Below are 17,550 nucleotides of genomic sequence, written 5' to 3'. Positions count from 1 at the left end.
TTTCCTCAAGTTAAAGTATCCACATTTTCAGTTTCTAAAATCTGTCACTAAGGAGATGACAGGATTTAATACACTTATAATTTTTTCAATAGAATCACTCTGTGTGAATTCTTTATAGAAGTTCAAGGTTTACTAATTATGGATCTGCATAATGTTTATTCACATTTGTGGCTTGTGGCATGTTACCAAGGACATAAGCGTTTTATATATGGTTTAATAAGTCACCCTGAGTTCACACGTAGGACTTTCTATTTTTTTTTTTTTTTTGAAACAGAGTCTCGCTCTGTCGCCCAGGCTGGAGTGCAGTGGTGCAATCTCGGCTCACTGCAAGCTCCACCTCTTGGCTTCACACCATTCTCCTGCCTCAGCCTCCCAAGTAGCTAGGACTACAGACACCCGCCACTACGCCTGGCTAATTTTTTGTATTTTTAGCGGAGACAGGGTTTCACTGTATTAGCCAAGATGGTCTCAATCTTCTGACCTTGTGATCCGCCTGCCTCGGCCTCCCAAAGCACTGGGATTATAGGCGTGAGCCGCCGCGCCCGGCACTTTCTAATCTTTCAACACATACTTATTGAGTTTGTGTACGTTCCAGACTGCCCTCATGTGTAGATGGTTCCTGCCTTCATGGAGTTTACAAGCTAGAAGAGGTAAATAGCAATTGAAAAGCTAAGCAACAAATGAACACAATTTTGAGCAGAGATAAGTGCAAAAAACAAATGTTTTGGGGGTGGGAGGCAGCAGAAAGGAGCTGGAAGGTGGCATGGAAGAAAGGTGCTCAGGAATGGTCTCTTTGAGGAAGTGACATCTGACCCAGGAGTGAATGACAGGAGGGGAAGAACCATGACAAGTTATTGACAAAGAACATTCCAGTTAGAATGTTCTTTGTCGGGATCATTGCACTATGTCAGTGCAATGATCCTGAGGAAGGAAGGAACTTGCCACTGAGGAAATGCAGAAAGCCTAAATGTCTAAAGTGTGCTGGGTAAGATAAAGAGCGATGTGTTGAGGTAAGAGACGTAAGGGCTTGAAGGCAATGATAAGGAATTCTGTGTGGAGAAGAGAGTGAAAGGGGGTTAGAGTAGAGTAGCAGACATGTTGACAAGTCCCACTGACGATTAAAATGTATTATACTAACAATCTAACTTGTTAAATGTCTCCTAGCACTTTCACCAGAAAAACTATTCCTCTGTTTGAATAAAAATATATCCACTTGCTGATCCAGATGCCTAGAAGTTATTATTGACTCCTCCGTTTTTTTACATTCTCTATGTAATCACGCTCTACGCTTTTTGGTTCTATTTCACTAACTTAGTTCAGACCCTTATCATTTCTTGCTTTGAATTACTGTACCAGCCTCCTAATTGCTCCTACTTGGCTCTGCTACCTTGAACATGTTACTTATTTTTTCTAAGCCTAGTTTTCTCAAATGTGAAATATGTTATTACTATCCTTAACTCATAAACTTATCATGATAACTACGTAGGTTAATGGATGTAAAATACTCAACACAGTAAATGCTCAACAAATGTCTGCTATTATTATAATTATATGCTCACTGATTTCAGTCTCATCCCCAGTTCTTCCCATATTGTCATTATAACTTTAAAAAAATTTCCCTTCAGTTCATCTTGTTGCTTTTATTAAAAAAACAATACAGGGAAAAATTTTGCCTCACACTGTTACATTCACTCTGGTAGTCTACTTCTGGGAAATTTAAATTCAAGGAAAGACAGAAGCTCAAAATTCACTGGAGCTTGGTCACCTTATAGCATGGTAATGCGCTAGAAGAAAGGCCCTCCAGAGCTGCCCTTGTTTTGCCTTTCTGAAGTTTGTTTACTTAGCTTTTTCCTTTTCCTTCTATCCATTCCAAGACCTGATCTAGTATTTTTCCAAAAATATATTTCTGTTTATGTAAGACAAAATTCATTTCCTGCTACTAAGATTCCTGCCTCATACCCTGGGGTTCCTTCATTTCAGAACAACCTTTGCAATAAGAAGTTTCCTAAGTTTTAATGTTCCCCCAACTTCATTATTTTGATTTTAAGGACTTTAAATGTGCCAATCATGTGACAAAATCATCAGCTACTACTATGAGGAAAAAGATAACAATAACAAAATAGGAAGCTAAAGTTTAAAGAAGTCTCAACAGGGTTATTAAAATGTAAAATGTTATTAAAATAGTAACCCTGTCTTCAATGAACTGTAATTAGAACATTTCCCTAGCCTCCCCATGATCACCTAATTTCTTCACAAACTCTTTTTATTTCCAGAGAAACTTGCTATTTTACTTGTAGGAATAAAATTAATAAATTTTCTTTTCTTTCCATCGTTTCAAAAGTTCTAGTAGAAAGCAATCAGGAAAAAAAAGAAACTTCACAAGTTAATCAGGATAGAACAAGATATGTGAGCAATTGCTTCTAGACTGAAGTGGAACTCATTTTCCTCCCATGTATTCTAAGAGATAGTTTACAGTATCAGTCTCCCTCTGCTCTATCCAAGAACAAATACATTTGGTCATTCTGAAAATTGGACAGGGAATGGCACAAAGTAAACGAAGAGTATAGGAATTACAGTCTGCCCTCTGTATCTATAGCTTCTAAATTCACAGGTTTAGCCAACATGAATTGAAAATAATAATTTAAAAAAGATAATAATACTATTTAACAATAAAAACATTACGAATGTATAAATACAATAAACACTATTTGCATAGTATTTACATTGTATTGAAGTATTATTAGTAAACTAGAGATGATTTAAGGTATATGGGAGGATGTGCATAAGTTATATGCAAATACTATACCATTTAATATAGGTAGGAGGGTGGAAGGGGGTGGGGGGGAATGCGTGTCCTGGAACAAATCTCCTGTGGTTATTGTATTGCCTGAGTGGAACAAAACATTCTAGACAGGTCAAGGATATACCAAAATAACCAGGAAGAGAATAAGATTTCTGAGAGAGATCCTGTTTGGTTAGTTTAAGTCTGATAAAAATGATATTCTTGGTGGTATCAATCATAATCCCCTGGCCAAAAATAAATATTAAAAAATCATTCAACAATCCACTCATCCAAAGTGCCAAGCATTATTCTAGGTATCTGAGATTCAGTGCTGAACAAGAGAAAAACCTATGCTCTTTTATAATGAGAGAAATTTAATAAGCAAGTTATCAAATGAATATGCAAGTTATCAACTGAGCAATTTTAGATTGTTTTACTTATTAAGAATAGGGTGGCCAGGCATGGAGGCTCACACCTGTAATCCCAGCACTTTGGGAGGGCAAGGCGGGCGGATCACCTCAGGTTAGGAGTTCAAGACCAGCCCGGTCAACATGGCGAAACCTCATCTCTCCTAAAAATACAAAAAAAGTAGTGGGGTGTGGTGGCACACACCTATAATCCCAGCTACTTGGGAGACTGAGGCAGGAGAATCACTTGAGCCCAGGAAATGGAGGTTGCAATGAGCCAAGATTGTGCCACTGCACTCCAATCCGGGCGACAGTGCGAGACCCTGTCTCAAAGAGAAAAAAAAAAAAAAGAATAAGAATAAGAATAAGGGTAACATCACCAAAATTAAGTAGAAGCAAGAAGCAATTAGGCTTCAATATCTCCCACAGAAAACCAAAAACAAATATCCAGTACTAAGATTAGCACAAGTAATATCCCTTAAGAAAGGAAGAAAGGAAAATAGGAGCTACAAAACAACCAGAGAAAAATTAACTAAATGGCAATACTAAGTCCTTACCTATCAGTAATAGTATTAAATGTAAATGAACTACATTCTTCAATTAGAAGACATAGAGTGGCTGAATGGATTTAAAAAATTAGACCCAACTATGTGCTTTCCACAAAAAGCTCATTTCATCTATAAAGATACACACAGGCTGAAAAATGAAATGAACAAAGACATTCCATGTAAAGGAAAACCAAAAAAGAGCAGGAGTAGCTATACTCATATCAGATAAAACAGATTACAAGTCAAAACTATAAAAAGAGACAAAGTAAACTACTATATGAGGGTAAAGGAGTAAATTCGGAATGAGAATATAACAATTGTAAATATATGTGCCTCCAACATGGGAACACCGTAATATATTAAGCAAACATTAATAGAGCTAAAGGGTGAGAAAGATTGCAATACAATAACAGGAGAGGACTTCAATACCCCATTCTCAGTAATAGATCATTCAGACAGAAAAATCAACAATAAAAGAAATCCAAGTTAAACTGAACTTGAGACCAAAAGGACCTAATAAACGTTTATAGAACATTCCATCCAACAGCTGCAGAATATACATTATCCTCATCATCGAATGCAACATTCTCCAAAACAGATCATATGTTAGGCAACAAAACAAATCTGAACAAATTTTAAAAGGTAGAGATCATATCAAGTATCTTTTCTAACCACAATGGAATAAAACTAGAAATCAGTAACGAGAGGAACTTTGGAAACTACAAAAACACACGGAAATTAACATGCTTCCTAATATTCAATGGGTGAATGAAGAAATTAAGAAGGAAATTCAAAAGTTCTTTGTGATGGTTAATGCTAAGTGTCAACTTGATTGGATTGAAGGATGCAAAGTATTGATCCTGGGTGCGTCTGTGAAGGTGCTGCTAAAGGAGATTAACATTTGAGTCAGTGTGTTGGGAAAGGCAGACCCATCCTTAATCTGGGTGGGAACAATCTAATCAGCTGCCAGTGTGGCCAGAATATACAAAGCAGCCAAAAAAACCTGAAAAGGCTAGGCTGGCTTAGCCTCTCAGCCTACATCTTTCTACCATGCTGGATGCTTCTTGCCCCTAAACATCAGACTCCAGGTTCTTCAGTTTTGGGACTCGGACTGGCTTCCTGGCTCCTTAGCTTGCAGATGGTATATTGTGGGACTTTGTGATCATGTGAGTTAATACTACTTAATAAACTCTCCTTTATATGTATATCTATCTATCCTATTAGTTCTGTCCCTCTAGAGAATCCTGACTAATACAGATTTTGGTACCAGGAGTGGTTCTAGAGGAACAGATTAAGGATGGAGTTCTTTCACTGGTTTGGGGGTTTCTGGAGTTGGCTGCTTAATATGATTAGACCTCAAAATGCTAAAGATTCTACTTTTAATAGTATGGAGAACACTGTTAGTCCTTGGCATGAACTGTTTAGAGAGTTATGCAAAATAAATGCCTTTGACACTCCTGATTCACTGCTCGTGAGAGGCATGGAGTTTAGTGACTCTATACATAATACCTTTGACCATATGTGGAGGAGAACCAAGGAACATAATGAAGTTGGTTGGTTACTCTTAAGTTCACTGCACAAAGTAATGAAAGAAAATTATGAACCCAGGGATTGTAACTCCTGGCTTCAGAAGTAGATACTGAGCCTCAAATCTGTTAAGATTGCCCTAAGTGGGAGTCTTATCTCCTGTAGAGAAAGAGCTGAAATTGTGGAAAAACAGGCACAAGTTCTCATATCAGTTGCTGACCTGCAATGAAAGGTGCATGCTCAGCCTCGCCAGGAGCCTACTGTTAAAGTGAGGGCATTGATTGGAAAATAATGGGACCCTGCAATTTGGAATGGGGACCTGTGGGAGGACCCTGATGAAGCTGGGGACACTGAGCTTATAAACTCTGATGAACTTTTTTTGCCAGAACAAACAGCTTTGCCATTCCCAGTAGTGGCAACATCCCCTCCCCTACCCCTGCTGCCATCAGCCTTTCCACCTTTGTCTGAGGAGATAAATCCTGCACTGCCTGGGCAACAGTGATGACATCCCCTGAGGCAGTTGCCAGGCAAGATAATGTTGATTCTCCTCAAGAGCCACTCTCAATACTCCTACCTGCTTCTAGAACTATAACTAAAGTCTTGGGGGGGCCCCTAGAGGTGAGGTTGAGAGTGTGATCCACAAGGTGGTGCACTACATTCAAAAGGAACTGCTTGAGTTTTCTAATTTATATAAACAGTAATCTGGAGAACAGGCATGGATGGGTATTAAGAGTGTGGGATAATGGTGGAAGACACAGAGTTGGATCAGGCTGAATTTATTGATTTGGGCCTACTAAGTAGGGATTCTGCATTTAATGTTGCAGCTCTGGGAGTTAAAAAAGGTTCTAATAGTATTTGCTTGGTCAGCTGAAATGTGGATTAAAAGGTGGCCCACTGTGAGCAAGCTGGAAATGCCTGATCTCCCTTGGTTTAATTTAGAGGAAGGGACCCAAAGGCTTAGGAAGATTGGGCTGGTGGAATGGATTAGTCACTTTAGACCTACTTATCCCAGCTTGGGGCCGGGGGTGGGGTGGGTCTAGAAGATATACCCTTGACCAGTGCTTTGTGAAATAGATTTGTGAGGGCAGCACCTGCATCTTTGAAGAGCCCTGTTAATGGCTCTTCTCTGTATGTCAGATCTAACAGTGGAAGTGGCACCACTTACCATTACCCCTAGTGATCCACTAGCAAAATTTTTGCTTTCTGTTCCCACGACATTACATACAGCTGGCCTAGAGGTCTTAGTTCCAGAGGGGGAATGCTACCACAGGGGGATACAACAATGATTCCATTCAATTGGAAGTTAAGATTGCCACCTGGACACTTTGGGCTCCTCCTACCTTTAAGTCAACAAGCTAAGAAGGGAGTTACAGTGTTGGCTGGGGTGATTGTCTGGGACTATCAAGATGAAATCGGACGATCACTGCACAACGGAGGTAAGGAAGAGTATGCATGGAATACAGGAGATCCATTAGGGCATCTCTTCGTATTACCATGCCCTGTGATTAAGGTCAATGGGAAACTAAAAGAGCCCAATCCGGCAGGACTACATATAGACCAGACCCTTCAGGAATGAAGGTTTGGGTCACTCCACCAGGAAAAAAACAAAAACAACAAACAAACAAACAAACAGGACCTGCTGAGGTGCTTGCTGAAGGCAAAGGGAATACAGAATAGGTAGTAGAAAAAGGTAGTCATCAATACCAGCTATGACCATGTGAACAGTTACAGAAACAAAGACTGTAACTGCCATGAGCATTTCCTCCTTTTGTTAAAAACATGTTTGTGTATGTATAAACTTGTACTATGAAAATATATTCATTTTATTTTCTTTTTCCTTTATCATGTGACATAAGATTTACTAACTTCATTTCAGCATTTAAATTCTGTTGACTTTATGTAATAGCATTTGGGTTGGGGACTGGTGTATTTCTGGTTGTAAGAAGGATAGTTGTATTATGTTAGGCGTAATTATGACCTTATTATTGTCCTTATTTGAACATTATGTATGATCTCAGGAGACGTGTATTGACAAGGGGTGGACTTGTGATGGTTAATACTGTCAACTTGATTGGATTGAATGATGCAAAGTACTGATCCTGGGTGTGCCAAAGGAGATTAACATTTGAGTCAGTGGGCTGGGAAAGGCAGACCCACTCTTAATCTGAATGGGTACCATCTAATCAGCTGCCAGTGTGGCCAGAATATATAAAGCAGGCAGAAAAATGTGAAAAGGCTAAACTGGCTTAGCCTCCCAGCTTACATCTTTCTCCCATGCTGGATGCTTCCTGTCCTTGAACATCAGACTCCAAGGTCTTCAGTTTTGGGACTCAGACTGGCTTCCTTGCTCCTCAGCCTGCAGACAGACTATTGTGGAGCCTTGTGATTGTGTGAGCTAATACTTCTTAAGAAACTCCCCTTTATAAATATCTATCCTATTAGTTCTGTTCCTCTAGAGAACCCTGACTAATACCTTCTTAAATGAAAAGGGAAATACAACATACCAAAATCTATGGATACTGCAAAACCAGCACTAAGCAAGAAGTTTATAGCAATAAACACACATATCAAAAAAGTAGCGGCCGAGAACGGTGGCTCACACCTGTAATCCCAGAACTTTGGGAGGCCAAGGTGGGCAGACTACCTGAGGTCGGGAGTTCGAGACCAGCCTGACCAGCATGGAGAAACCCTGTCTCAACTAAAAATACAAAATTAGCAGGGTGTGGTGGTGCATGCCTGTGAGCCCAGCTACTTGGGAGGCTGAGGCAGGAGAATCACTTGAACCTGGGAGACAGGTTGTGGTGAGCCGAGATTGCGCCATTGCACTCCAGCCTGGGAGACAAGAGCGAAACTCCATCTCAAAAAAAAAAGTAGCAAGACTTCAAATAACCCAGTGATGCACCTCGAGCAACCAGAAAAGGAAGAACAAATCTAACCCGAAATTAGTAGAAGGAAATAAATAAAGATCATAACAAAAATAAATGAAAGTGAGACTAAAAACATACAAAAGATCAAAGAATCAAAAAGTTGGCTTTCTGAAAATATAAAATTGAGAAGACATTAGCTAAACTAGGAAAAAAATGAAAGAAGATCCAAATAAACGAAATTAGAACTTAAGAACGAGAAATAACAACTGATACCACAGAAATACAAGGGATTATTAGAAATTATTATGAAAAACTATATGCCAACAAATTGGACAACATAGAAGTGGATAAATTCCCGGACACATTCAACCTACTGAGATTGCACCATGGAAAAATAAAATACCTGAACAGGCCAATAATGAGTAAGGAGATCAAAGCACTAATACAAAGTCTCCCATTAAAGAAAATATTAGGACCTAATGGCTTCACTATGGAATTCTACCAAACATTTAAACAACAAATACTAATTCAACTCAAATGATCCCAAAAAGTAAAGAGAAGGAAACACTTCCAAACTCATTTTACAAAGCTGGCATTAATCTGACACCAAAACTAGTCAGGAACACAATGATAAAGAAAACTACAGGCCAATATCCCTGATGAACACAGATGCAAAAATCTTCAACAAAGTATCTTCACCGAAACTAGTCAGGAACACAATGACAAAGAAAACTACAGGCCAATATCCCTGATGAACACAGATGCAAAAATCTTCAAACAGTTGCTTCAGTAGCAAACTGAATCTAACAACCTACTAAAAAGTTCATTCACCATGATCAAGTAGGATTCGTCCAAGGGATGCAAGGATGGTTCAACATACACAAATCAATATACGAGCCCATAACATTAATAGTATCACGGACAAAACCACATGATCATTTAAATAGATGTTGAAAAATCTTTTGATAAAATTCAACATCTCTTTATGACAAAAACTCTCAACAAATTGGATTAGAAGAACCATACCTCAAAACAATAAAGGCCAAATAAATGACAAAACCATGGCTAATATACTAATGTTATACTGGTGGAGCTAATATACCGAATGGAGAAAAACTAAAAGTCTTTCCTCTACACCTGGAACAAGACAAGGATGTTCATTTTCACCACTTTTACTCAAAAACAATACTAGAAGTTCCAGCCAGAGCAGTTAGGTAAGAAAAATGACGGTCATCAGTACTGGAAAGAAAGAACTCAAATTATCCTTGTTTACAGATGACATGTTCTTATATTTAGAAAAACCTGAAGACTCTACCAAAAATACTGTTAGAACTGATAAAGAGATTCAGTTAAGTTTCAGCATACAAAAGTCCACATATAAAAATCAGTAGCATTTATATACTCCAAGAACAAACAATTTGAAAATGAAATCAAGAAAGTAATCCCATATATAATAGCTACAAAAATATAAAATACTTAAGAATAAATCCAACCAAAGATCTCTACAATTAAAACTATAACATACTGATAAAAGAAATTGAAGAAGACATAAAAACATGAAAAGCTATTCTATCTATGCTCATGGATTGAAATAATTATCACTGTTAAAATATCTATACTACCTGAAGAGATTAATAGAGCAAATGCAATCCCTATGAAAATACCAATAACATTCACAGAAATATAAAAAGAATCCTAGAATTTATATGAAACCATAAAAGACCCCAAATAGCCAAAATAATCCTGAGCAAAAAGTACAAAGCTGGAGGTACCACACTATCTGACTTCAAACTATACTACAAAGCCATGATAACCAAAACAGAATAGTTCTGGCATAAACACACACACATAGACCAACAGAACAGAACAGAGAAGCCAGAAATAAATCAATGTATTTACAGCCAACTCATTTTCCCAAAAGACATACAAGAACATACTTTGGGAAAAGGATAGATAGTCTTATGATGCTGGAACACTGGATAACCACATGTAGAAGACTGAACCTAGACCCTTATTTCCCACCATATACACAGGTCAAATCAAAATGGATTAAAGACTTAAATCTAAGACCCAAAACTATCAAAGTACTAGGAGAAAACATAGGGAAAATGCTTCAGGACACTGATCTGGGCAGTAAGACCTCAGAAACACAAGTAACAAAAGCAAAAATAGACAAATGGTACTAGATCAAGCTACAAAGCTTCTACATAGCAAAGGAAATAATCAACAAAGTGAAGAGATAATCTACAGAATTACAGAAAATATTTACAAAATGTCCACTCAACAAAGGATTAATAATCAGAATATAGAAGGAACTCAATTCAGTAGCAAGAAAAAAAAATCTGACTAAAAAAACGAGTAAAAGATCTGAATAGACATATCTCAAAAGAATATAGGCAAATGGCCAACAGACATAAGAAAAAATGCTCATCATCATTAATCATCAGAAAAACATATATCAAACTACAATGAGATATTATTTCACCCCAGTTAAAATGGCCTTTACCAAAAAAGGCAAAAAATAATGAATGCTAGTGAAGATGTGGAAAAGGGGGAACTCTCATAGATTGTTGGTGGGAATGCAAATTAGTACAGCCACTATGGAAAACAGTATAGTGTTTCCTCATGAAACTAAAAATAGAAGTCCTATATGATCCAGCAATCCCACTGCTGGGAATACATCCAAAAAAAGGGAAATCAATGTATCAAAGAGATACCTGCACTCCCAGGTTTATAGCACCACCATTCTCAATAGCCAAGATATGGAATAAATTTTTGTCCATCAATGGATGTATGGATAATGAAAATTTGGTACATATACACAATGGAATATTATTCAGCCATAAAAAAGACTGAAATCCTGTCATTTGCAGCAATAATATGGACAGAACTGAAGGTCATTAAGTTAAGTGAAATGAGCCAGGTGCAGAAAGACAAGTATCACATGTTCTCACTTGTTTGTGGGATCTAAAAAAGTAGATCTCATAGAGACATAGAGTAGGTGGTTACCAGAGGCTGGGAAGGGTAGTGGGGAGAGAGGGGTGGAGAGAGGTTCGTTAACAGGTATAAAAATACAGTTAGATAAAGGAATAAGACTTAGTGTTTGATAATTCAGTAGGGTGACTATAGTTAACAATAATTTACTGTATATTTCAAAATAACCAGAAAAGAAGAATTAGAAGGTTCTGAACATATAAAAAAGATAAATGTTTGAGATGGATATCCCAATGACTCTGATTTGATTATTATGCATTGTATGCATGTATTAAACTATCACATGTAACCCCTAAATTTGTACAACTATTATGTATCAATAAAAAAATGACATAAAAACTGGATGATGTGCCAATGCGAGCACGCATACTGGGGAATGGAATAAAGATTGAAATTTTTGAAAAAGGTATACAGATTCTATCTCTAAAAACATGACAGCTAAGACTAGATTCTTGAAAAAAAGCTATCAGGTTAAAATGTCCTTCCTCTCTCCCTATTCAGTTTAGAAATGCCAGCAACCTCAGTACATTAACAATAAATACACATAAAGAGAGCTTAATAGGAAAAACTAGTTTGTGTCCAGGAAAGAACTACTTATCTAGAAACTGATTTTATCCACAAAAGTGAGACAATTTTACTATAAAACGAGATGGGCATGATTTTTTGCAAGGCATTTCCTATTAGAGCATTGTATATTTCTATACTTATTTTATTTAATTCCTTAAAAATAATGTTCTAGTAGTGGATGCAAGCTTACAAGAGACTCTTCTCGAGCTTGGTGTGGGAAGGGAGCAAGTGTTGTATCTGTATCTATAACTGAGTGACAGAGGTTTGAAACCCTTCAAGAAGTCCCATTTCAAGTGGCTCCTTGGCTGTTACCATTACCATTAAAAAAAAAAAAAAGGAAATCCAATCACTTCTCCCTGGACCTGGATGTCAGTTTTTCTGATAAGGCAGGAGAGTTGCCTAAACATAAAGGCTCAAGAATTGGTGCCAGAAATTAGGAAAGCACTATTAGATAGGCTTTCTTTATATGCACCAGACTTTAACTTATACATCACATGTTAAATGTATTAGCTTTATATATTTTTCACTTATTACAATATGTTCATACACTTGTAGGTTAAAATCATCTTGCTTACTATTACTAATATGCATACTATACTTTTGAGAATTGTCTAATTGTCCATAGAACCTTTAAAAATGTTTCACCTTTCTCTTCATTTTGCTCCTCCTGTAAGGAGGAAACTAAAAGGAAGGCAATGATATCAAAAAGAAAACTCAGTATATTTGTGAAGATCTTTTGAAAGAAAAGACAAGTGAAAATAATATTCCAGTTTAGTAATTAAGATTTGCTGTATAAAATACACTGCAAATTATGGCTCAGGACACTTAAAGGTACTGAAAGTTTAACAGAATATCTTAATGTGATTATACGCGGTTTTAATGTCATATAACATAATTCTGCACATTAATATTCTTTAGTGACAGAAAATACATAAAGAATCTAACAAAGCTACTTACATTTGAAGGTTTCAGTTTGTTAATGATAGTTGTTTTGCCACTATTATCTAGCCCAAGGCACAAAACATGAACCTCTTTCTTCTTCAGGCCAAGCAAGACTGAAAGTCTGTCTAGCAATCCCATAACGTAATTCAAATATTTACAAACCACCTGCAATTAAGAAGAAATAAAATATTACCCAAAGGCACCTTAAGTTATGGAAAATATTGGTACATGTATTTTTAAAAGGTAATAATTTAAATACACATAATAATAGTGTGAAAACTATGTCAATGTGGCTTCGCACTTAGTAAACAGAGTGTAAGCTGATTACCAGAAAGGAGCCTTAACTGATACGCAGATTTGCAGCTTATAACAGGTGGCAACACAGAAGAATGCCTTGGAAATAACAACATTTCTCTCTGTAATTTATAATATTTAACAATAAAACATGGTCAGCCTCAGTATCATTTGGAGTCTGCGCATTGTGATACTTGAAAATGTGGAAAAATTAGGCTGTAGCCTTTCCAGAAAATCTGAAACAGTGAATGGGCAAATGGGCTTATGTATTCTGATACTGAAACTCAGAAAGTAGAAGGTAGATCTGAAAAGCAGAAAGATTTTGAGATTTTGGTTATATCATTTAAGCCACTGTTAAATCTTTATCGGAAGCCAGCCCCATTGTTATATTTTGTAATAATATGAAGTTATAATAAATTCAGTTTTTTTTTTTTTGCTTGCTTGGTTATTTCCAGTTTAAGTAGGGTTTTCTGTCAGTAGAAGCAAAGAATCTTGAAATACTTATCTTTATTTCCCCTTATCCTATACATACGTCTTTGTAAGTCACCATAAATCCCTTTGTGAAGGTTATGCATAAATACACAAACATTCAATTTACTGAACTTTACTAAATATCTGTTTTTTAACTGTTACTTATCAGAAACATCCTACTAAGTGCTATTTTAAAAGAACTTTATCATATTAGTATAGAATAAGAATTTTAATTTCATCGTATATTTAATTGTAGATTTTAATTTAGTTTTTTAAAAATCTTAAAAATTTCTTTGTTAAGGTGTCCCTAAAGTTTTCATTTCGTTTGTTCAACTGTATTGATTCTTCAAAAAAAAAAATCTTTCCAATGCAAACTGAAAAAAACAAAACAAAACAAAACAAAAACTATCAGCAATCCAAAAATAGAAGTATTTGGAAGTCAAATAAAACTGCTATGTACATAAAACTTGCTATGTGGTAACTTTATGGCTGTTTATATTCATCTAAGGTACTGTTAAATTTACACTTCAGGTCTCCAAACTAAACTTTTCAAAGGAGCTCACTTTGGGTCCATTGCTCCCCAAACCATTACTTTGTGGTAGGAGGACAGGGAGATCCCTTTTTCCAGCCCCCTACTGTTGCAGGGACTGCTACAATACATCTCTGCACCAAATATTTCCCATTACTCAACAACAGTCACTTTCACAGTTCTCTAATGTTTTTATTCTCATTAAATTGACTTATTCTCATCTCCATCTAAGGTTGCATAAGCAACCTATCATATTACAGTTTCTTCAATACTTTTTATTCCATACAATTTCAGTCAAGGGCATACCTTGAAGGATGTGAGGCTGCAGTAACTTTATCAATAAGAGGCTTCCAAGACAACTGTATCTAAAAGGAGGTTGCATAGTCAACATTTTGCTTAGGCCTTTTGGGACATGATTATGGGTAGAAATTTCAAAACTGAATTTCAGTGATGTGCAGAGAAGAGATGGTACAACGCCATGCCAAAAGGTGAGGCCTATAACAGAACCACGTTTGTCTTTCCCCAAGGATGAGTTTGACCTTAGATACTTCCATTTGTGCCACTTCAATCGACTTTTCTCCTTGTATTAGAGATTCAAATCTTATTCAGCCCATTTCTTTAAATTACAGCTTAAGGACCAGCATTTGTAGACTCTATTTTAAATTAACCTTCTGATGTCATGAAGCAATTAACACATACCATTTGATTTCAAAATTTGCTACTACTCACTTTATTTACTGCGTAAACATATTGGTATAAATACTTATATCTTGTTCTCCATTTCATACAATTTAGAACTTATTTTTTTAAAAACGACCACTTCTAACATTTTCCGCCCTCTAAGCATCTACTATAAAGCACTGAGTGTTTAAAGCCTGATGCTTGAATATTCGTTTTTCACAGTACCTTGTATTGTGACTTTCCATCACTTTTCCATGGATTATCACTTGATACTTGTTACTGAAATATTTTGGGGCACACAATTTAGAAGAGGAGGCAGTTTTTCTTAAAGAGGTAATCACATTTATTGAAATTGCTTTATAAACAACTATCATAGAGCCTTTAAACTTCTACGTTTCAAGTAGTTACAATTTTCCTTCCATAAGTTGACTTTCTGCATGCATAAATTAATAAAAGATAATTCAAGCTACTCAACGTTTATTTATCGTGTCTTAAGTGTGCAGTGACAGATACAATTGTTTTCTGCAGCTTCCTACTCTGATAGCCATGATTCTCAACCCTGGCTGCACTCTGAAATCAATTGCTGAATCCAAATTTTTGAAATGAGATCAGGGCATCTGTAGTTTTTAAAAGCTACCCAGTGTTTCCGGTGTGAAGTTACTATCGACAACTACTGGCTTTCAGAATAAAGCTCAAACTTCCAAGCATAGCTTTTAAGGTTGTTCACAATCTGGCTCCAATCTTCCTTTCTTGTTTCTTATCTTACTGTAACCCTCTCTTTGCACACCAGCCAAATTCTCTTGGTTATTGTCTGACAGACTGTTTCCTAAAGGATTACATATTGCCAGAGAAGTCCAGAGGAATTAGAATGTTATCCACAGTTAACAGCTTAGAGGGTAAGCTGCAGAAACACAGTGGTAGCCCAGAGAAAACACCACGAATGATACTTAGTAAACTCTGTAAAGTGTTGATTGAAATGTTGCCTATTTTTATGACCCAAAATAAACATTCTTATTCGGCTTTCAGTTTTTGATGATGGAATTTAAATTACACTTACACACACACACACACACACACACACACCCCCCCCCCAAATACAGGGGTCTAAGTTGGGCTCTGTTCAAACCCATTAACCAAACAAACATTCGTCCAAACCAGTTTAGTAAGTTTTCTATGGCCTCTTTTACTCACCTTCTTTTCTACTTCTCAGACATTAGCAACAACTACGCGCGTGGTGTGAAAAACATGGGAAAGGCCAAAGAGGAATTCTAAAACTGACGGGGGCAGAGGGTGGCGCTGGCTTTAAACCAGGGTTGAGGAGATTACCTGGTTTTTGAGGTTAGTCCGGAAGGCGTAGGAGCTGGTAACAGGAATGGACCCACTCGTATCGGTCTCTGGGATGGAAATCTGGTGCGAGGGTCCCTCAGCCTTCTTCTCTACGCCTACATGGGAAGGATGCCTGGTAATGAGCAAAGCCGTCTCTACAAGTTGGGAAAACCGGTAGCCTCTGCAGCAGCCTGTGCATCAGTAGCTGAGCAGGCGCCTTGGCAGGCACCGTTCCCTTGGCAACAGGAGCTTCTTCCGGCTGAAGCCACGCCTCCCCGGGGGTCTTGGCGATTCGGCCGTTGTGCTGTAGCTTCTGGGATTGAAGAGCTCCGGGAAACAGCCAGAGGCGCGCCGAGGAACTATACATTGAAGAAAAATGTGTGCACAGGTGGCAGGGTGAGCTGCCTATTTCCTGCGAGGAGCCGTGCAGTTCCCCGCGTAGCATGATGGGAGTTGTAGGCGCGCGCACAGCTTTCTGGGAAGCGTTTGGCGTGTGCTGCGTGTGCGTCGCTCGACCCTGGTCTTCCTGGGCATCCAAGGGACTGGGTGAGAGCGTCGTTACCAGGCACCAGCGTAGCGTGGTGGCAACGACTGCGAGATGCTACTGTCCCCCCTGGGGCAAGATGTGCGCCGGAGTTCCGCCGCTGCCCATCGCACCGACTCTCCTCTGGCTCTGATAGGCCTGCCACCCTGAGTCCCTGTAGAGGTAAAACTGTTAATGCAGGAAGGTAGAGGGGAGAACTGATGTAAAAAGTCAAAAGGCGTTGTTCGGCTAAGAAAGTATGCCTGTACCCCTGCTTCTTAGTTGTCTGGTCTCCCGAAGAGATTTCTACCAGGCATAATCTCCTGTGAGTAGATTACAGTCTCCAGAATCAAATCGGCAGGTGGTTAGGAAAGGTATTAATAGTCAATAGTTAAAGTTGGCCACCTTCTTAAATTGCACTTGAATTTTATAGTCATAGTCACAAATAGTCTTCAAATAGAAAATATTTAGGCATACCCTTCCCCACATCTTTTATTACTGCGTTTTCCAACGGACACATTACAGGTGCAATCATTTTACAGATCTAGCCTTTCAATCTGCCCAGCCCCACTAACCTCACCCCCAGTGAATGGCCTCATTCTTCAAATAGGGGTTTCTCTCTCTTCCTTTTTTTTGTTTGTTTGCCATGGGTGTAGGATTTCTGACCCCTCCCACCCCCACCCCCACCGCCTGCGACCCTTTTCAGCTAGTTAGTATTATGTTTACTGCACTACCTGTTCTTTGGCCTGTCAATTCATTTGGCCTATTAAATGGACTAAGAGGGTGCAAAAAGAGACTAGAAGGAATTATTTCAAAGTAATATGGTAGGGGGGACGGTTGTAAGCGTGTGATTATGGGGTGATTTATCTTTTGTCACTTCTCCAAATTTCCAAATGTAATTGTCATTTTTACAGCGAAAAAACAAAAGCGGCCCTGGATTAGTGATTCTTGTTGAAAGACAAAAACAAAACAAAGACCCTTTGGATGCATATCAACATACAAATGTCCTTGTAAAATGGAATATGGAAATACATTCTTTCTGTGTGGTCTTAACCCAATTTACCCTTCTCCGTGCTTCTATCCTCACCTTCA

At 37.9% G+C, this 17,550-nt stretch overlaps 1 protein-coding gene across 6 annotated transcripts in view; it reads right to left on the bottom strand.

Annotated features, from left to right (window-relative positions):
* ARL6 (ADP ribosylation factor like GTPase 6) overlaps window positions 1-16,401 on the bottom strand; it is a 38,015-nt gene extending 21,614 nt beyond the window's left edge. For all 6 annotated transcript variants that reach the window (XR_001899493.1, XR_001899494.1, XM_009198692.2 and 3 more), the window contains exons 1-2: window positions 15,936-16,401; window positions 12,650-12,799 (exon numbers count right to left, since the gene is read on the bottom strand). Coding sequence is in view for 4 of the 6 variants with exons in the window: in XM_009198692.2 (XP_009196956.1) it covers window positions 12,650-12,772 (123 nt within the window). In the remaining 2 variants the exon portion in view is untranslated. The remainder of the gene's footprint in view (window positions 1-12,649; window positions 12,800-15,935) is intronic.
* Window positions 16,402-17,550: the final 1,149 nt, after the last annotated feature.

This window comes from Papio anubis, chromosome 2 (assembly GCF_008728515.1).
Source record: "Papio anubis isolate 15944 chromosome 2, Panubis1.0, whole genome shotgun sequence".
In the NCBI taxonomy this organism is placed as follows: Eukaryota; Metazoa; Chordata; class Mammalia; order Primates; family Cercopithecidae; genus Papio; species Papio anubis.
This window is presented reverse-complemented; position numbering and strand designations above follow the sequence as displayed.